This window comes from Chelon labrosus (assembly GCF_963514085.1).
Source record: "Chelon labrosus genome assembly, chromosome: 4".
Classification (NCBI taxonomy): Eukaryota; Metazoa; Chordata; class Actinopteri; order Mugiliformes; family Mugilidae; genus Chelon; species Chelon labrosus.
In genome coordinates, this window is record NC_140340.1 from 14,767,643 (window position 1) to 14,789,526 (window position 21,884).

General features: G+C 44.3%; 1 protein-coding gene across 2 annotated transcripts in view; it reads right to left on the reverse strand.

Moving 5' to 3' along the window:
* Window positions 1-635: 635 nt before the first annotated feature.
* gli1 (GLI family zinc finger 1) overlaps window positions 636-21,884 on the reverse strand; it is a 49,143-nt gene continuing 27,894 nt past the window's right edge. The window contains exons 2-13 of one of the 2 annotated variants that reach the window (XM_084542241.1): window positions 11,338-11,447; window positions 9,477-9,709; window positions 8,753-8,854; window positions 8,437-8,635; window positions 8,040-8,202; window positions 7,751-7,858; window positions 7,383-7,523; window positions 7,081-7,230; window positions 6,415-6,579; window positions 5,938-6,180; window positions 5,391-5,691; window positions 636-5,246 (exon numbers count right to left, since the gene is read on the reverse strand). In XM_084542241.1, coding sequence (XP_084398367.1) covers window positions 2,686-5,246; window positions 5,391-5,691; window positions 5,938-6,180; window positions 6,415-6,579; window positions 7,081-7,230; window positions 7,383-7,523; window positions 7,751-7,858; window positions 8,040-8,202; window positions 8,437-8,635; window positions 8,753-8,854; window positions 9,477-9,709; window positions 11,338-11,408 — 4,437 coding nt within the window. In that variant the 5' untranslated portion in view covers window positions 11,409-11,447 and the 3' untranslated portion in view covers window positions 636-2,685. Of the gene's footprint in view, window positions 5,247-5,390; window positions 5,692-5,937; window positions 6,181-6,414; window positions 6,580-7,080; window positions 7,231-7,382; window positions 7,524-7,750; window positions 7,859-8,039; window positions 8,203-8,436; window positions 8,636-8,752; window positions 8,855-9,476; window positions 9,710-11,337; window positions 12,003-21,884 lie in introns of those variants that run through there. The other variant, XM_084542242.1, reaches the window with a different exon arrangement.

A 21,884-nucleotide genomic window follows, 5' to 3' on the forward strand; every position in this document is an offset into this window, starting at 1 on the left:
AGCCCATAGTGCCAGTCCCCACTGACCACAGAGAGTCTGTCCAGGCACTGATGTCATCAAGAGCAGCCATTTTTAATACTCATCCAGTTAATCTTAGGAGATCACTGTAGCCCGTAACAGCCCACCATAACAAGGGGTTTTCCACTTAGCCTGGGGGACAAAAAAAAATGGAAGGATGCTTTAGGATAAATGTTCACTTGGACAGACTTTGAGTAGTTTGGTGCATAAAAAGTGTATAATATACTGATGTTTAACTTCTTGCAGAAATGATAGACTATGCAGGCGAAGTATGTGGCATTCAAGTTATTCTGTGGGGGCTCAATTTGTAGAGGATGGAAGTGAAATGCTTGGTGCTTGTTCCCATGCTGTGCTGCACTCTATTGGAGAAAAGGGTCATTGCATTAATCCGCAAGGAACAAAACCAGATGTCATCCGGCAACACCAAGCATTTTTACCTGGGAACGTTGGTCATGGATCAGCGACTCTTCCACCTAAAGTTTTAATGATATCCATATGGCGCAAAAACAGGGACTTGAGTTGTATCAGTGATGCAACAATAGACATGAAGAAGAAACACCAGACAAACATTCTGCATCCATCCCAAACTGAACAAGTTTATTCATAAAATGGTAAAATATAGCACATATGTATAAAAATGTAGAAAATTGTACACAAAATATAACACTTGGCTTTTATCTAATATAGTTATTGCTACTATAATAGCTTTCTGTTGCTAAATGTGATATTCTTTTGCCAGCAAAAAAGTCAGAATGAAGGATGACAGCTATAAAAAAAAGACAAACACACACACACACAAAAGGCAACATCCATAAAGTTCATTAATATAAAAAGATAAATTTATACAAAACATCTCATACATTCTAAAGAACAGCACTATCAGTCAATGTTCATGCCCTTATTGCTAGTGTTAGTGTTGTGTTAAAACAGACTATTTGTGCATCTTTTTCTCAGTCATTTTTAGGTGTCTTTGGTAGGTTGTGCACTTTTTCCAAACGAAGAAATGTTCATTTCTGCTAATGCCTAGTGATCTTTGCTACACTACTATTTTACTCTGAGAAGTCACATGAAATGCTTTAGCAATACTTTAACGCGGCCTGACTGGGTGTACGTGTGCGCAGATGTGCTCTTGAATGACTATTTAAAAAAATACTGTTGTAATTCTGTATTGTTATCAAAATGAGGTTCATGTGAATAGTCATAAGAGACAGAGACCTTTCCACACAGTGCTGTAGTCAGTGCAAAGCCACAGTATAAAATTAGTTTTCCTACAAAGAGCTGTAGCTTATTGATACAGCTCAATAGTTGCACAAAAGTACCTCAGTGTACCCATACAATTTTACTACAATGGTAGCAAATGATGAAATGCATGATTCTTGCTGCCTTATCCTGATTTAGTAATGCAGAATTGTCTAATCTTTGGGATTAGAGTAAAAGCACAGCAAAGCTTTCCTATCAATGTACCTCAAAATTATTATCGTGGATCTATTAACAGATACAATCCAGATGAGCACATTCAATAGCCTCAACAGGTATCCTTCTCAGCCGACTCATGTAAGAGTCATAGGTCAGTTTAATCTGGAACAAAGGCATTGTGTTTCAATATATCTGACATATTGCGACAGTGATTGTTAATACATATTATGTTTGAGCTTTGCTCATTGTATGTACCTTAGAAAGGATGGGCACTTTCTGTTTTGCAGTTATAAACACAGAAAAAAAGTACACAGCTGCTTTAGGAACACTTACAGTAAACATGTGGAGTGCAAACTCTCTGTCTGGAAAGGCAATTACAACATACACGTGAATAAAGAGTCAAACAAGTCCTGAGTGTCTGTGTGTGGGCACATGTGCGGTCATACGATGGGTGTGAATTTGCATCTGTGCATGTGTGGGAATACTGGTTCAGATTGTGCTGTTCCTGGCAAGGAGTAAATCCTTAGCATTACAGATGAATATTTTGTAGCACTGAGAAATAATCTTTCTCGTCTCTTCAAACCACCATTTTACTACCATCCCCTGAACATTTGCCTTCAGAATCCAAGCAGTCAATGAAAAGACTTTACATATTTACATACATCCTTCTCTGCTTCACTGTTGCCAAAGCCCTATGTGACTGGAATGCCTGTTTAGGAAAAAGCTGAGTATCATCAGTTCATATCAGGCAAACAGCTCCATGTCTTAGATTAAGGCATTGAAAAGTACCAAGGCAGCAGGGGAACAATACAGTAAGGGAGGCTGATCAGGCACCTTTGGTTTTAAGGTTTTTGGGAGCGGATTTGTACAATTGTCTAACTTGTCGTGGGGCAGCATTAGTAGCTTTGTCTCAAAAAACACAGAACACCATGGTTTTATCTGTTACATGAATATCCAGTAGCATCGGGATTCTGGCTTGAGTTAGATTTAATGTGTTAGATTTACATAAAAAGGCATACATATGAGGCGTATGTATTAAAGAAGACAAAGAAGACATGGATCCCTTACATAAGATGTTCCATTCATGAATTTGTCTTAAGCAGATTTTTCTTGCAATGAAAAAACGAGAATCACTATAAGCGACAGATATTTGAGTTTTTTAAACACAAGGCTGGTTACAAGGAAACCTGGTCAAGGCAAGTATTTGATTGTTAGACCAATATGTATACTTAGCTGCCCGAGAGTCTTTTTCTAAGACAGTGTGTTCAGGTATTTATTCTCCCCAGCCAGTGAGGTAAGCATGGATGTCATGTCGCCCACAGCCATGTTAGACAGGCCGGAACCTGCTGCTAGGCTGACAGAAGTCTGGGGGGTGGTGAGACGGGATGAGGCCTGGGAGGATGATCCGGGCTGACCCTGAAGGGGATTGTTGACTGGGCTGAACGAGGAAGAGTCAGCATCATCGATAATGGAAGTGAAGTCTATACGAGCATTGTCCAGGTCCAGGTTTTCTAAGGCATTCGAAATGGGGCCAGACTCAGGATAGGGAGCCATGGGGGCTGACTTTGTGCCACCTGCTGGGTCGAGATTGGACACCATGCTGTGCTGCTGGTTGAGACAAGGTCCATTCTGAGGGTCCATGTGTTTATCCATATCGATATTTATCTGACCCGTGTAGTACATGGTGTTGTTGTTGGAAGGAGAGAACATTTCATTTTGCGGGTGCTGTGGATGCTGGACAGGAGGAAGCCGAACCCCTCGTCTAGGGCTGGAAGTGGAGTGGACGGGGCTGAGGTGTGGTGGGCTGCCAAGGTAGCCTCCTACCTGTGACACACTATTCTGGCGGCTCAGAGGTTTCCGTCCCTGAGGAGGTCTGGGGACCACCATCTCCTGGTTATAACATGAACCTTGGAGACCTGCGAGCTGCTGGTCCTTAGACGTCACTGAGCTGGGCCCTCGGCTGTGGGCTGAAGGGCTCATTACCAGGTTCTGGTTGGGATAGGAAGGATAGGTCTGGCTGGAGTAAAGGTTCTGGTTTTGGTGCTGTGGACTGTGTTGCATCATTACTGTCTGGCCACTTAGATCCATATTGTCAGAAAGAGGGGGAGGCTTTATTCCACTCTGCTGTTGCTGCTCTTGTTGCTGCTCCCACATCAGTGCTTGCTGGGACTGTACATAGCTCCTCACCATCATCTCTTTTACCTGCATCATTGGTGTTTCTGACCTCTGGCCATCAGACAGTGCAGAGCCAGCGCAGCCCAAACTCAATCCCCCTCCACTGGGAAAAGAGTTTTGGTTCTGCCCTTGAAAGTCACAGCTGGGATTGTTAGAGTTCCTCATCATTACTTGGCCTGCCTGTTGTGGGTACCCCTGTGTCTGCTGCAGGAGCATCCGTTGCTGATGGAGCTTAGAATTTTGGCAGGCATCCCCACCCCCCATCCCAGGATGGAACTGCTGCTCAGGCTTAATGATGAGTTTGTGGGTACCATCTGAACTGTTGTAGAGGCCTGTCTGATTGTTGAAGTGGGCCTGAGTCTGAGGCTGCAGGTTAGGATCTGAATACTGCATTGCTCGCTGGTTCTGAAGAGCATGACTGGGAGTTTGTACTTGGCTGTGGGTATCATTCCAAGGGCCTCCAGCATCACCACCCTGGCCTATGTTAGGGTAATGTGGGCCTGAGGGACTGAGCTGGCACGTGCTCATACTGTATTCAGTCTGTTGGAGAAGTGTATTTGACATGCCCTCTGGCTGAACAGGCCTTGTCTGGCCCATTGGATTTCCACCAGGCCTGGAAATTACTTCTCCTCCCTGGTTCTGGTAGTGGCGCTGCATGTAGCCCTGGTCTGGGCAGCTCAGAGAGTCATGGCTTGGGGAGAGTTGGTTCGAAATGGGACCACCACCTCCGACTCCTCCAAGGGTCGGATTCTGTTGCTGGTATCCCATGAAGTTTCTCTCTCCAGGGGGCATCATCATGGAACGATCCCTGGCACCAACAGGAGCGAGATGGGGCTCCATGCTCATAGCCTCCATCATTACATTCTCTGTAATACTGGGTGGCCGAGGGGAGTACATGTGGCGGGCAAGGCTGGTGTCAGAGCCACGTGGTTGCAGTGCATTCCTTCTGCTCATCATGGCAACATTATTGAGGCTATTGAAGCGCTTGGGGAGAGCTTGAGGATCTGCAACTGATCGAACTGGGTCACTGGCTCGCCTAGTGCTGTTACCTGGAGCCTGGTGAGGGTAGATAACACCAGTACCATACTCTGTGTTGGCACTGTGCCTACGAGGGCCAACTTGCTGAAGGAAGGGAGGCAGGGGCTGCCCCTGGTACTCACTCAAAACTCCTCTTCTGCCTGGGGTAGCTGGTTGCTCCATATTTGGTAAAGGTGTAGGCGGGGGTCCACCAGTAGCTGCAGCGTATTTGGCCTTTAGGCTGTACTGCTGAGCAGGTGTTAAATTAGGAAGACCAGGCAACCCGCTTCCTCCATGACATGGAGCTCCTCTGCGATTTGTTTCAGGAGAGAGAGGGTCTCCCCCTGCTTGGTCTGGGCCTGGAAGGTGGCATCCTCCCCCTGCTGGTCCTCCCATTTGTGAGACCTCACTAGAGCGTCGACTGGACAGGTAAGGAGACACCATGGATGAACGACGGCTCACGGTATAGGCAGAGCTTAGGCTGCTGGTACCACTTCCTCTCCTATCGTTAGTAGAGCAGGCAATTGTTCCCCCTCCTAGATCATGGTTGGACAGCTCCATAACCCGCCGATTTGAGAGAAGCGGAGAAGGTGCACACATTCCCATAGTTTCCCCTGAACCTAAAAATGAACAATTCAAATTTTTAGGTTATTTTTATGCAGTCCAGATAAATACACCTGATTTATAGATGCTACAGCCCAACAGAAAAGTTCCATAGTTGCACAGCAGTTTTAAATCTTAACTTGTTTGATCACAATACGAACCAGGAAGAGCTGGAAGCTTGTTGCTGGCACAGCGGCCAGGAGGAGTTGGCCTGCGGATTTGCTTAAGCTTGTCGATCTTCAGGTTCTCCAGCCTCTTCAGGGCCTGTGCTGACATCCCCATTGTTCCTGGCTCCCCTCCTCCTCCACCACCTGCAACTCCATCTTCCAATGCTGTAAGATCCTCCAGGCTGCCCGCTGCATTAAGGTTCATTTCCACGCCACTGTCATTGTTGTTGGCACTCCCCAGTGGAGAACGTTCGCTACTGCAGGATGATTGCCCTCCAGGACTTGGCTGGGATTTCTGAAAAGAGAAGAGATGTAGTTTAATCCATGTACAAGAAACCATATGTGCTACAGACACATTACAGTAGGTGTATGAGATTCGCAGTAATGGGCTAATACAAACTAAGAAACTATGGGTACAGGGGTTCTATGCTGTTATAATTAACTCCAGTTTTAATGTCCCGTTTCACAATACAACGAAACACTGTATTGGAGCTTTGTTTGTTTTTCATGCAAATATCCTTCAGTAAAATTTATCACTCACCAGAGCAGTCTCAGGGGCCAACAGTTTGCAGTCTTCTCTGCGTGTCTCTTCTTTCTCCATCAACAGTTCAGAGTTTGGGCCTCCAGGTGTCATAGCTGAACCGGGAGGTCGAGGGCCGGTGTCTCCACGGTGCTTCTTGGTGATGTGGGCCTCAGGGCCATGTACCGTCTTCACATGTTTGCGCAGAGAGCTTGGGTCTGTGTACCGCTTAGTGCAACCAGGGATTTTACATACATACGGTTTCTGTAAAAGAGCAATGCATCCGTCAACACACAGAATGTTGTTTATGTGTACACAGCTGTGTATACCAAAATTTAATTAAATGCAGCTTTACTGCTCCTGAAAGTGTCTTTTGACTTCTTTAGTCAGTTTATCAGTTAGCACTGTAGCTGTCAAGATGTTGTGCAAATTCATTACCTTATAATTTATACAGGTATATAGGTTACGTATATTTTTCAGTGGTGCATGCTACAATACCTCATTGGAATGAGTTCGGTTTTGGTGCTTAGCACGGTCGGAAGCATTGGAGAAAGCTTTGTTGCAGCCTTCATGTTCACACACATACGGTTTCTCTCCGGTGTGAGAGCGCAAGTGGGTTTTCAAATTCTCCAGGCGAGAGTAGGCCTTGTTACAGCCTTCAAACTAAAAAGAGAAAACATACATAAATGTTTTAAAATGGTTTTAAAACAAAACCCAAGTTAAAAGAATAGAAAAGAAAAGAAAAGAAATGGTCTCTGGACGTTTTACTAACACACCTACAGTACTATATTTAAGCTACAGTACATTGTAAGAATGAGTCATACTGGAGTTAAAATAGAGGTGCAATTATGTTCCTGAAAGAGGAAAAAGAAGAATGATAGCATCAGTAGAGAGGGCAAGTTTAGTTCCTCATTGAGTTTCCCCTGATTAGCCAACTGTAGAGGTATTCAGAAGCCTTTCATACATACATACTGTATATGTGCTAATGACCTTCATCGATGTATTTTCAACAGTATACCTTTTAAGGAGTTTTGTGTTGTAATAACTGTACAAGGCAGCTGCCTTGCCTCTGGTATTTCTTTGCTTGCACGTGCAAATGTCTAAATAATGACAAAAACAGAAACAGGAACAAAGGGCCGAGACAGAGACGTCTGAATCACTCACAGTGCACTTGTGTGGCTTCTCTCCTGTGTGTCTGCGCATGTGAACCACCAGCATGTACTGGGCCTTGAAGGGCCTCTGTTCTCGAGAGCACTCCTGCCAGTGGCACACAAACTCCTTCTTCTCTCCGTGGATGTGCTCATTATTGATGTGCTGCACGGTAAACAGATTCATTCAGTCAGTGTGATAGAGGCTGATAGATTCCACTAAAGTGCTTTAAGAGGAGATATGTTGATCTAAACTTTGTTTTGCTAGAGCATGCGTTATCTTGCTCAACTGCAATGATCAGGTTATGCATATCTTACATGAACTAGCTGGTCTTGTGTGTCGAATTCCTTGTTGCAGCTCTCCCAGTGACAGTTGGTCTCATAGACGGCCTCTGGTTCAGGCTTCCCATCCTCCTTGTCCAAGTCATCTCTGCCATCTAGTAGACCTAGGAGAGGATCCTGATGACACAAACCAAAGTCATGTGAGTCCAAGTTTACTCAGCATGTTTGAAAAAAGTCAAATGTACCCATATAATATCATGCACTGCTGATGTGACCAAAATTATAAGGTTACAGATACATAAACATACTAGATCTTTTCTTTTCACAAATGCTTTTATATTCCAGCATGTGTAACAGCTATAAAGCTCAAATGTAGGTCTTTTTAATAAGTTGAACTACTGTACCTGAGTACCAGTGGAAGAGGGACTGGCTACATCTCCCTCTGACCTCTCCTCCAGGCTCTTCACATTAATGCCATCTATCACACCGCCCAGCCCTGGCTCCGTCTTGAGCTGCAAAAAAATTTAAAAAAAATATATGCACATAATATCACCTCAAATACAATTTACTTAAATTCTCTCTCTCTCTCATTATCTGCCGCAGTCAGTTCCCATCTATTGTCTCAGAGCTGTCAAAAGACGCACCGATGTTGAGTGAGCGTTTTTTGCAAAGTGATTAAGAGAGCAGTCTTACATGTCCATGCTTGGGCGGAGCGTGGAGTCGAGGATTGTGGGGAGGTAAGCGGGAAGCTTGGCAGGGACCTGGTGTGTGTCCACCCAGAGGTGTCACCCCTCCATACATGGAGCCTTGTTGTCTGGATTGGCAATTTATGTTGCTGGAGTAACCCATCGACGGGCTGCAGGAAAACAGAGGAGACATAAAATGTGGTAACGTTATAAGAACAAAAGGCTGAAAGATTAAAACATGAATGTCACATAAAGATGTCAAGTTGTCCTCTATGTGTGTATATACAATGTCATGGATCAGAACAAATCCTTTCATTTTAAACTAGGTCAATATCCATGGATATGGATGGGTGGTCTATTAAATGTATTTTCTTTACAATATATAAAATAGAGACATATCTGACCTCATGGCGCTCACAGAAAGGTGCCCATAGGAGCTCGCCCCGTTGGGGTTGCAGCGAGAGTTGACAAAGGCCACCAGGGAGTTGGGTGAGGTCCGGATGACCGTCTGCAGGTCTACGCTGGCATCAGACAGAGGAGAGATGGACAGAGCTCTCTTTTTGCTCAGCTTGAGAATGGAACGAGGTGTGGAGAACCTAGAGCCTAAAGTGGAGAGAAGACAGGAGGAGGGTTAGCTTTTCACGACACAAAATGTTCACTTTCACGAAATTATTCATTTAAAATTTGAATTTTTAACAGTATATTAGGCTGTTTTCTTACCATCACCCGACCCAATCTGATCAGAGCCAGGCTGGACCTGGCAGAAGTTGTGATGCGAAGACATCATGTTGTTCTGATTACAGTAGGGGGTGGTATTGCCTCCTGTAGGACATTATAGTTGGACAGAAACTTTAAAACACGCCACTGCAAAGATCCACTCTCATTTCATTAGTAAGCGCTGTGTTATCGTCATCCAGATAATTTGTAGATGCTCAGAACCTCAGCAATACATGATGTGAAGTTCCGTGCATCAGAAAACAGAAAGAAACAGAAGTCATGTGAATTTTTAGGTGCAGACGCAAGATGGCTTTTACATTTAAGCGTTTTATGTAGTAAGACGTGGAAGGACATACAGAGACAATGATAGTAACAGACAAAATAGTAAAAAACAGATATTGCAGGACCATGCATCACCTTTCACATTAGCATCATAATTACGTAAATCTTGAATATTTTTAATCAGGTTAACTGATTAAATATTTTGTATTACACATTTTCTGTAGCTGCAACTGAGAAATTTAGAGTAGTGCAAATTGCTGACACTCCACCCTGCAGACCAGCAGATGCATCTATGTTTCGGCAGTACAAACAGCCAACTGTTAACTTCTGATCAATCCTTAAGTAGGAATCCGTGCAGTTTTAGTTTCAGTCTATCAGGTATCCTTAAGTCCAAATCAATAGCAGCTGTGAGATTAAGGCAATGTAAAAAGATACTCTGACTCACCCTCTGTGGGCGGCATGCCCCTATGGCCCATCATACTGTGTGGCGGTGGAGCTTGAGGGGGCCTCATATATTGATCCAAACAGTGGCCTATCCCCTGCCCGGGCCCGGATCCGTGAGTCATGCTGGGAGTCATGGGGTTATACATGGCGTGGCAGTCCTGGGGAGGCCCGTCGATCAGCGGAGCGCGCAGCGAAGACACATCGCTGTAGGGAGACTGCTCTGACGGGACTATGCTGCGAATTTCAGACAGTTACAAAGTGCAGGGAATTAAAACAATGTGGAAAAGGGTCACTGCAAATGAGGATTGCGTAAAAAGTAAAGAATAATGACGGCAGGATATGATTCGTTTGTGTCCATGTAAATTATGTAATTTGGATTTCTGGATTGAAGCACTGGAGCATATAAAACAGAAAATAAATGAGCAAGTAAATAAATAACCTAATTTTGACCAAAAATTTAAAATAAAATAGTATTTCTTGTGTTACTTTTTTAAAAAAAAAGCTTTTTTGAGGCAGTGTGGGGAAAAAAGCGCTGCCTTGAGGAGCTGACCTCTGGTTCATCTCTCCTCTGAAGCTGCTGTGATGTCTACCTCCCACCACTAGATGGGGTACAGTCCTTACATTTGTCTAAAGTGCAGAGATTGGCTCATCTGGGTTTTCCCCCTTCCATACTAGAGTAGTTAAGCTTCACTGGAACTTTCCAGCATTCTCATGGATTTCAATGGATTCTCTAACGTCTCCTCACTCTCAATCTGTCCCTCCTGGTTTTTTCCTCTTTCCCTCTGTCCCTCTCGCTCCTCTTCCAAAGGGACAGACTGCATCCATCCACCTTCTCCTAAGTCGCCCTTTCAGCTCTTTAATGCTTTCACCACAACGTGTATTCCACACAGGAGCTTAATCTGTCTTCTCTAATCCACTGTGCTGCCCCCTCCCTGAATTTACCTCCCTCCCATTCTCACTCTTCTCTCCCTTTCACCCTTTCTGTTGTACTTTTCTAATTCTCCTCCCTTCTCTCTCTCGCTCTCTCCCTCATTTCTGTCTCCCTCTATCTCCTCATACTTTCTTCCCTCTCCTCTGTTTTTTTTCCTCTTCTTTCTCTGTCCTGCACAGCCACCTTTCTCTCCAACTCTCTCTGCTTCTCCCTCATTCTGGGTAACCTGAGTGGGGCGCGAGGCAGTCATGCAGAGCGCAGCGGGGCCTGGTCAGCCTGTAATTAGCAGCTGTCAGAGAGAGGCCGAGTCCACCCGCAACCTGGGTGGCATGAGGGATAGAGGGAAGGAGGGAGGGAGGAGGGCGAGAGGGTGGATAGGGGAGGAGTGAGGGTCGGAGCTAGCTCTCTGTCCACAACAATCACAGAGAGACCTGGGCTTCTGCATCCTCAAAATATCTGTGAGACTAAAATAGGAACAGTTCATCTCTGCTTCCTGGAGAGGAGCTGCTGTGATTTCTCTGACTGTGCTGGTGTGTGGCAAGATCTGAGCGAAACACTGATAAGAAAAGAAAAAGTTCTGGTTATTTGCTTTCGACCCAAGAATGAAATTAGAAAATGTATCAAACCAAAAGCGAAATGAAAATTTAGTCCATATTCCCATTTCAAAAATACGCCTACCATCACCTTTAGCTTTTATTTATTTAAACCCCATCCAGAACGTAAACAGAAATGCAAATGTATGTCAGTTTGTGGCTTCTGGGGGGAGTTACACACTGCAGCTATTGTCCTCTTCCCAAAGTCTTGCCATGGCAAAGAGGTTTCCAGGTTTGACACCAGACCAGAAATCACATCTTCTATTGACAATGTATTTGACAATGCTGAACTTCTCATGTAAAATAGCCGTGGCAGAGCATGCCAACGGCCGTCTCACCCTCTGGAGGGCTGGCTGGGTGACGTCTCATAGTAATACAGCCCCTGGTGTGGCTGCATGTCCACTGGCATTGGAGCTCCGAGTCCTGCTGCTCCCCTTACACCCTGGACCTGACGCAGAGAGAGCAAAGGACGCGGTTAAGGTGAAGACAGGGAAACCAAACAAACCTAATCCAACCAAACTGAACCAAAGAAAAGCCAAATATACAGGGAACAATTGTGGTGGCGGAAAAAAAAAAGAATACGTAGGATGTTAATAACAGAGCAAACCAAAGCAAGCAAAACAGAGAAGTTTGAGTCATACTTATTTTAAACAAAGTTGGTTCAAAGCACCAAATCCCTGACTCGCAGTCAGTAAAAGCTGCAAGTTTAAAGTTGAAAGACGTGAAACATTCTTGAGCATTTAAAGTAACAACACTCATCCTAATCCAGTTTATGTCTGTGAAGGTTCTCGGCCGTCTATCTAGTTTAGTTCTGTATACACAGTCTCAATTAGAAAGTGTTTCCTCGCATCAGATGTACTTGAGCACAAGTTTTTGCTGCAACATTCAACCAAGTGTCAAAAAATGGAAACTGCACAAAGAGAGAAATGCAAAGGAGGATTTAACTGAATATTCCTGAGTGGTCGGATCACAACTGGCCAGCTTTCAGTGCGTGTGTTCACACCCAGCATTAGAAAGCGACTCTACATGCGTCTCGGGCCAGCGACAGTTCTTTCCTCTGTATGCCAATAAACACAGACATCATTTGTGACGTGGCAGAATATTGTGCAAACAGCTGCTGTGTCAAAACAATGGGTCGCTACCTGCTGCTGTTTCAGAACCATGAACGGTTTCTCGCACGTTAACCCCAGGTCTAAGCGTTTCAGATAACAAAACCCCATTTTGACAGACTGACAGTCTCAGATACTTTTTGCAGATGAAATTGATTGATTTCAACCTGAGAATCTGAGGTTGTGAAACTCTTTTTAAAAAACCGAACTCAATGCAGCACAGAAAGAATCTGCAGACTCTTGTATACCAGTGTGACTATATACAAACATTTAAATTAAAATTGCTAATATTTGTACCATTTAGTCCTACTGTTATAAACTTGGTACTACGGTGACTCAGTGCTCAGAGATTTAAATAAGCAAAAGGGGTGACTGTATAGGTTACAGATACTTTAATGGCAGGCCATGTGATGGAGCTGATGTGCCCTAACATACGCTTACAGATTAGACAAAAGCCTGTGACACAAACAGTGGGCTTGGCTGTAATCTCCCTTCTCCAAACACAGTCATGCACCTCAAACACCGCTGACAGACACCGAAAAACCAGTCACACCTTCGCTGCAAAGCAGTGATCAGTGCAGGAGAGGGAGCACACAGAAGAAGAAAAACTGGCTTTTGCCTTGAAGCTTAAAGGACAAAAGTTTAGGGATGCTAGCAACGCAAACTGAGAAGAAAAAAATGAAAGCGGAACAAAGCAGGCTTTTGTGCGAAAACTCATATTGAGAAGGTATCTTTCAGCGAGAGTGTATGCGTAAGGTAATTCTAGCTGAGAGATCTCGGGAGCAAGCACCTGCTCATTACATCCAACCACATCAGTGCAGGTACTAATAGTTGGAACTGTGGATTCTAAGAAAGGTAATTAGGACCCAAAAACATTAGGACACATGTTTTAGCTACAAGAAATGGAGAAAGGCCAGAAAAGTGTTTTTGTGAATTTATCTATTGTAACCCCCTCCCCCCCCCCCCCCCCCCAAAAAAAAAAAAATTCCATATTTTCCTTCATTTTACATGCTTTCAAACAAAGGCGCAAAAACATATTTTCAAAGTTTCAAAGATTTTATTGTCAGTTCTCTATATTTTCAGGACAGGATCATCAGAAAACCGTTATATATGAAATAAACACTGTAGAAAAAAATATATATATATAAAATCAGCCTATGGAAGACAGTGGCGGTAGTGCAACATAGTAGCAGCATGAGGGGCATGGACAGTAGTGCAAATGGTACAGTATCTGACTTCTATCGCCGCCGTGCACGTGGTCACAGAATGTCACATTGCTTCCCTCCTGTCCACGACTGCAGATCAAAGCTCTATGGTTTCAGTGCAACAGGTTGCCAGGCCTGTTATGTAGTAGCACAAGTGTTAAAAGGGCAGTGGGGACCTATTTAAGCCCACATGCCACCACCAGTGGGGGATTTGGTACGCAAATTTAGCCAGCGGCTAAATTACGTGGGCGGTCCAAAGCTAATTGCATATAGTCAGTATGATAATTAGCCGGAAGTGCTAAATAGAGATCCTTCTGAGCACCTCAGCTGTCCAGAACTAATAAATACCGAGAGGGGAGCCTGACACACACACACACACATTGGCCCACCTGTCAGTCTCGCCAGGGGGTAGCATGATAATCCAGCGGCCTCCAAGTCTGCAGAGAGTGTGTGCGAAAGAGTGTGGCAGTGAGAATGCTGAAGCGGTTTATAATGTGTAAGCCCGGTAGCAGGTGTGTATGAGGGGAGAGTTTTGGGGACAAGTGCATGTGCGGAGGACGAGTGTGTGTGTGTCTTTGGACGTGTGCTGGGAGGGCGCTCGACATGATGAACGGCGGTGGATCTTGGAGTGAAAGTGAATAATGCATGAGCCCACCTGCGCACAAGCAAGCTGGAACTTTTTTTTTTTGAAAAACATTTCTGCGGGTATTTCCTCGGGGAGCGGGGGCAGCGAGTGAGTGAGTGTGTTACTGTTGCAGCTACAGCATGTGTACACACACTAAACTGTGTCTTGTTTAATTAACTGACACACTGTGGCGCCCTCTCTTATCCAGGAAAAGTCAACATGCATGAATATTTACAACGTGTGAGCAACCCTATCTGCATGTTGGGTCCTTAAATGTTTGCTACAGCAAGTAAATCAAGGCTGTGACTTTATTTACCTTCAATATAAGAATCATCTGCATCCATAGAGAAACCCTATGCACTGTTAAATCAGCTGGTAATTTTACAATTATACATTAGCACGCTTGCACAGTTTGATTATTCTACGCTTTTTTTTTTGTCATTTTTCTCTGAAATGTATGACATTAGCTTTCAGTGTTATTAAATAGGTCGTAGTTTTTTAAATAAATGTGCAAAAGTTATAATGTGACTCATCTTTGTCTGATTCTTTACCCCCCAAAAACCTGCTGATTTAATGGGACGCATCGATTTTTTATTTTATATATATATATATATATATGTGCATGTATCGAGTGTGACAATAAGGATTTTGTTCTGAACCATGCGCTGATGGATGACTTCATATATATTCTTGGTGCTGACACAGGTGTCGTGGCGTTGCGCTATTCTAGGTCAGTATTTTGTGAGAAACTCTGAGTGAGCTTGCTCGCCGGTGTAATTTTGCGGTGCCGGGTTTGAGAGGGACGGGGCGGCAGCGTATTAAAAACCCCAAGGCCATAAATCAAACGGTTAACTAAACACGACTGCTCCACTGCGGCACAGCGAGCTGGGCAGAAACCAAGGAGCTGAGGATGAGGACAGGATGTCCAGCCGCTTTCTACACCCAAAACCTCGCCATTCAAACACTCAAGGTTCACTAACCCTGCAGCAGCATCCCAGCCCAGTACAATTATGTTGAAAAGCTGGACGCCTTCAAACCTCACACAGTGAATTTGCCCTCTACTCCATTAACAATACACATTGAGTGAATGCAGCCTATTTTCTAACATGGTTCTGCTTTCTAAGCGCCGCAGTGCTTTTTCCACAGTGATGCAGACTTATGAATCTCCAGGTGAATGGTGATATCAGCTGAGCTCACCTCAGTTACTGGATATTTTTAACCGCCCTAAGAAGTCCCGTCTGCAGCATCACCTAATAAATTTCCATTCCAGCTCTAACCTCCTTACTCACCAAACCAACACAGCCTACCACTAATAAATATGGTATGGTTTTGTATCCTTTGTGGGCTATTACTCACTCACTTTCAGAAACCTAACCACTGCACGACAGACACCCATCATTCAGCAAAATCTGATCCGGACTACAAAAACAGGTCTGGTCCCAGGTCTTCTGTTGGATGTAAAACTACAGTGTGGAACTTTTGCCAAAAACAAATACACAAATATCATGTGTATATGGTCCCTTCTGTTTTTTTTTTTCCTTTCAGTGGTTTCCGACTAGAAAAAGGTTATAGTTGATTTCAGAGTGCTTTCCTATGTTTCGCTCCGATTCAGGTTGCAGCATTTAACCTTAATCTAAATAGTGTTCACATGGCAATCGAGACAAAGCTCTGACAAACTGAAAATGAATAAACCTCCTAAGACGCATCAGGTACTTATATATAACTATAAGGTAGCCGTATCGAGCTGAGACCAACCTCTCTAACTGGGCTTAGCTCGGTCCGCCCATACAGTGCAGACCTTCGATGCTCTCAGACGAGCAACAGACCCACGGCTGGACGTGGTTTCTTCTCGCCGTTCATTGATTTCCTTATCAGACTCAAATCTTAACTCTGAACGTAAAGATTTTTTTCTATCTGGAGCATCAGAAACATTTCTCAAGATTTGATTTCATTCTTCCAGACCGCCAGAGATGCTGAATTCATAGAGCCTTTTACTTTACTATAAATTACCTTTCTCCATCATAGGCTCTGCCATAGTCCGACTGGCTTGTAGGTTACTAGTTGATGTGAAATGCACTGACACCTGTGTAGCAGCTTTAAACCATTTGTATACTGCAAATATAACCTACAGCTGATTTATGAATGAACTGCAGGAGTTTGTTGGGCAAGGGTTAATTGACGCGGAAAACTCCCACACGATGGCTCTCTTTGAAAGTGAGTTAAACTGCTTTTACAGGTGACGCTATGACATTTTAAGCTCTACTACACTTTTGCTTTACTGAGTATAACTTGGATTTCAGCTTGTGGCCTTTATCGGGGTCATCCCTCAGTTGTTGCAACCACTTCACACCTCTTACCTGCATCTGAGACGTAGATGACGTAGCCTTACTTGCGTTGGTATGACCAGACGCTTATTGAAAGATAGCTAATGTTAGCAAACTTTGGGTAGATAATGGCCAATAAATATATATGGAGAGCTTGGTGACCTTATCCCAACTGTAGCACTTTTTGCCTCAGTGGGGCGGTTCAGCTAAACAGTTCACCTAACGTGAGCCTCGGTGACAATTATGGAACAAAATGAGTAAGTTTAAGAGTAAACAGAAAAAGCTAAATGTTTGAATGTGTGGAGCTGAGGATGGGTGCATAAACACGGTCTAATTTAAGAAACTAGTTTACCAGTTGCAGAGATCGGACTGGTCATCGTCGCATGACTTTTTTCCACTAATGGCCCTTGAAGCGTATCTGTCCCACTAGATTGAGTTCTCAGGTGGAAGTTTGTGTTTGTCGTACACAAAGAGAAACATTGTTTAGTCTTGCCCGCTTGGGCCGTTTGTGACATTCCCATAAAGTGCTGATCCTCCTCGCTCGGAGGAAGTCTCCAGAGAGGACAGACATTTCCACAGGTCACTGGTCGTGTCAGACAAAAGGTCTGATCCGGCCCCGCTCCGCTCTGCCTCTACGCTCTTCTTTCTCTAGGGTGTAACACTAAACTGGGGCTCACGCATGTCCCCCTCCTCCTTCGCCCTCCTCGGCCTTTAATGACATCTCCTTTCCTCTTCATTTCTCCTCTAATCTCAGATGGGAATGTCAGAATGAAGTGTGTGTGCTTGGTAATCTATAACCTACAAAGACAAAACAGCCTAAATAAAACTCAGCACACATCGTTGGAGCTTGCAGAGTAAACACTCATCTGGAAGTATTGTCTTTCTCCTCCGCCCGCTCCTTCGTTCCCTGCCGTCCTCCTCTCATTCTGCCTTTTCCATTGCCCTATATCTCCAACTATCTCCTGCTCCCTCCTCTCCCCCGCTGCCTCCACCCTCTCCCTCGTTCCCCCTATCCCTCTCTCTCTGCTCATTCCTGCTCTTGCGACCTCTCCCTCGCCCCTCCCCCTCCTGGCGGCGCTGCAGTCGAGGTGGGTGTTCTCTGGCTGTTTTGACTTGAGAGACGATAATGGCAGCTATAATGTAGCCAGCCGTTCCTGATGTGGCTGGGCTTGTGGGGGATTCTGTTGTGTTAGGGCTGGAGACGGAGGGTGGGAGGGAGCGCGGGAGGGAGGGAGGGGAGTGTAGGCGGGGCCCGGGCCCTCGGCCAACCACAGCCCAGATTTTACCTCATTTTCTTCTTCAATTTTTTTTTTTTTTCTCCTCATCTTTGTCTCTCTCCTCTCACGCCGACTTCTTTCTAGCTCCGTTGTTTTCCTTCGGTGGTAAACTTTGTTTTTAAATTCTGGCTTTGTTTTTGTAACCCCCACCCACCCAACACGGGCTCTCCTCCCTTCCTGCCTCTCTTTCTCCCCCCCCCCCCACCCCCCATCCACCCTCCCCCTGTGTTTTTTACCCCCTTTTACCCAGACTCTGTGAATTCCTCGCAGCTGCTGTAATGTGATGGGGGCCAATGGTGTGACCACTGAAAGGCCACGGGGCTGGAGACATCACTGTAATGTACAATAAGCCCTTCTCACTGACCTGCTCCAGGGAAGATTAATGTCATATCTACTTAGGAACACCAATTTTATGTTTGATTATGGACACTTTCAAAAACGTACACCTCATTATGAACAGCAAACAGGTGTTATGCAATAATTAAGCATTTTTGTTTAGTTCCTTTCAATGGCATCGTGATAATATCATGACAATATAATAGTAAAATGTGCTGCTAAATTTATAAATATAAGTAAATGACGGGTTTTAACATAAAGCTAACCACTGTTTTTTCATAAACGATGATTTTTTTTTTTTAATCAACTGACATAATTGGTCTTAATCTCGATTTATTTTTCTGCACCAGAATGTGGCTACAAGCTGTAAAGCCTTTATACTTGTGCGCCGGTGTGTCAGCATTGCTCTGTATTAGCGCAGTCAGCTGGTAAATGCTAGTCAGCTGTGTTGAGGTCCTCTCTGTAGTTCAAATAATGGCGATTGGAACCGGAGTCGGAGCTAATCAATGTTGAATCGAGCGCATTTTCGGACCAATCACGACTGTTGCGGTCGGCGTTGCCGCCACACGTGGTTGCATTTCTGGTAAGGGGCACTTCAGGCCACGCCGTAGTGTACAGAGTGACAACTAAAAAACCTTTTGGATAACAGACGTTCATTTATATGTGAATAAACCACACTTCTCTTAAAATTATTAATATGACTTGGTAACAAATAAAGTTCATGAGTGTACAGGAAGTATATATAGCATATGGAACAACTTTATAAGTTAACCTCCATCAAGATGCTCCCTCAGTTGTTCCATGGGCTAACAGTGGAGTTAAAACTACTTGTCTCTTTCTCAGCTTTACGCATCTTGGAAGTAGTGTAGTAGTGTAGAAATCTAAACCCTACACTCTTTTGAGTATACTCATACCAGGCTTGTGCACAATTCAGAATTGAATTGAGAATGACTCCTAAATTCCAATTCAATTCTTGAATTTGAATTGAATTTGAACTGATGTCAAAAACAGGATCTAGAATTACAATTCGAATTTGAATTAAAGGAAGCAGAATTGCAATTCAATACAAATTCAAAGAAATTCATATACATAAGTGAAGTGGTTAACAATGAAGCTTTACAATATATGTCAGATATGATTTCATTACATATTCTATAAATGATATTAGTTTGAACTACTTGTACAGATTACATTAACAGGAAATGTTTCCCCCCAGCAATGAATGTTAAAAGCTCTAGTCACAGAACACATAATTAAGTTTGATTTATTGGAATTGTAATTTTGTGGAACACAATGGAACGTGACTCCATATCCCAGAATGCTTTGCTTTAACCAAGTATTTAAAATGGTTGCCAAACAATTTGAGGTGGACATTTGTTTGAAAGCTTCTTTTCTACACAATTTGATGGTCAACACCGGACTTTTTAAGTTTCAGAAGTCCCTTACAACTTCAGATTACAAACGTTTATGGGTTTTTTAGGGTAGCCTATGCTGGTGCGAGCCATTTATACTTGCATGCTCGTCAGTCTGCCTCGCTCTGTAAAAATGCTGCCCAAACGCTAGTCGGCGCTGAGTCTTTTCCCAGTCGGGTTTATTTTTGTTTCTACTTCCTGCTTCACTTTCGACAATGGCGAATGAAACTTTCGCCCAAATTTCGCAGAAGTCGAGTCATACATATGTTTGTATCTCCGAACCTCCTCAGCTAACCTTTCCTCGATGTGTTCCATCTGTATTGATGAAATCAATCAATTTGAAAACTGCGGAGATGGAGAAGCAGCTGGAAATGCGCTGCTACCAAGCGGACCAGTCACAGCTCTTGCGTCGCCTCAACGTGTGGTTACATTTCCGGGGAGGTGCACGTCAGGCTACGGTGTTAGGGTCTGCGTATGGTCTGGACTGTTGTAGCAACGGCATCAAATTGACACAGAAACCGCCTATTACATGAGCTATATTGCCTTTATGGGGAGTTGCACAGTGGGCAAACCAATGAAGAATCATAAATCTCACTATAGGGAAGGTGCAACATGAACTCATGCACTCCACGTCCAGGACAAAAACTGTAATTTCCTCTTGTCAGGAGTTACCCAATATAATAAAGTTCATTGCACTAAATACCTGTCATACAATCGAGTCTACAAAATTAAGATGGACATTTATAATCACATTTTTAATTCTAAAGAAACAGACATATTTTCTGAAAGTTTACTGAAACTTTCATTAAAAGGATAACAGTGGAAATTACAGTGTCAGAAGTGTGGCTAAACAAAGAAAAACACAAAGTTTAGGACTTGAACTATGTGACGCACCTGGATGAACCTCCCTGACAAAAACACTACACTAAATACTAGCGGTGTTGTTTAATACAGTCGACGCCATAACCCCGGCTTCAACCCCAGCGAGTCACACCTCATCTGCCCCTGTACTGTAAACTGTGTGGGCTGTGGAAGCTGCGGTGGTGATGTCTCACTGCTGGGGTTCTCACCTTGTCGAAATGGCGGGATGAAACGTTGATCCCCTGTTGCTACACAGGCGAAGTGACTGATGACAGACGTCAGGGCACTAGAGGCCTTGAGTGCCTCACCACGACGAAAAACAGCCAGAGGGTGTGCTGAGTGAAGCTCAGACAGTGCCAAAGATCTGAGTGAACTGAGGGCTATATTTTTTTATTATAAATATGATGAAAAGTTATCCTAAAGGTAACTTGGAGGGAGGTGCACACTCTGTACAACCATGAGGGGTGTAGAGGAAAGTAAAAAAGACAAAGAAGGGATTTTGGTATACCATAATTAAATGTCGTGTGAACAGCAAGACGCTCCCCTGATTACTGTTTTATCACCTTTGTAACTGTTGGCGCGATCAGTCAGTGACTTGATAGAGTTTGTTTTAGGATTAGGAGCAGTTCACCTCTCCTTGTTTTCATTTGCCTGTACAAGCACCGATCTGCGCTGCCGGCCACTGAGGCGGAGGTTTGATTTTTAACATTTGTCAGTTCGGGGATCTCAACAAGCGACTATTAAGGCGACAGATGCGGCGCTAGCAACACGTGTTTCCTTCGTCTTCGCCCTGCGCCATGACTCGCTGTTCCTTTCATGATCCCACTTTTTCTCCGTCCTCTCTGTAGGCCACCCACCCGCCACCCTGCACATACCTGTGGTTTCCTGTTCCCCTCTCCTCCCTCCTCTCTCCTCTCCTCCCTCCTCTCTCGCTCTCTCTACCTCCAGCCCCTCTTCCCCCCCCTTCCCCCTCCTCTTTTTTTCTCTGTCTACCAAGTATTAAACTCTTGTCTTGTCTTCCCCTCTTCGACTTTTACTACCTTTGCAGAACTTCTTGCATGTCTCTTTTTCAGATAGGTAATGCCCCAGCCACAAGTATTTCTTTGAACTCCTTTTAAGGAGCAGGAGCAGAGGAAACAGGGGGAGGAAAAGGAGGGAGAGAAGGATGGATGGATAAAGCAGACGAGGAAAGGTTGATTCAAGCAGCTGGCTCCCAGCTGTAGGCCAAGGCAGCTCGCAGCACTGTGCTCCATATAAACAAGTTGGAGCCCATCCCCCATTTTCAAGAGCCCACAGAGCTTTGTCATTGTAAATCCAGCACTCCTCTTCACCTTGTTCACCTTGCCTGTTGCTCTTTTCCTCCCTTCCTTTATGCAGTTTTACGCCATTTCTCCTCCTGGCATTTTATTCACTCCACTCATCATTGCCGAGGCTATACTTTCGCTGTTGCAGCTATTTTTTTCTCGGGTCAATCATCCCTCTGACACCAGCAAAAAGGAAAATGTCCCGTGCAGAAATTCACCGGTGCTGTCAGCTAACTTCTGAAAAGGGGGCCCGCATCAGGGAACAAAAACCAGATAATAATCTGTTCGGTTTATAGAAAGACCGCAGTGATTATAAGAAAAATAATAATCCTAACAGTCTTGGGTGGGCAGGCAATATTTATAGCCGGCCTGCTGCTACTTATATTCCTTAGCTGTATAACACAGCTGGAAGCGAGGGAGGAGAGAGAGAGG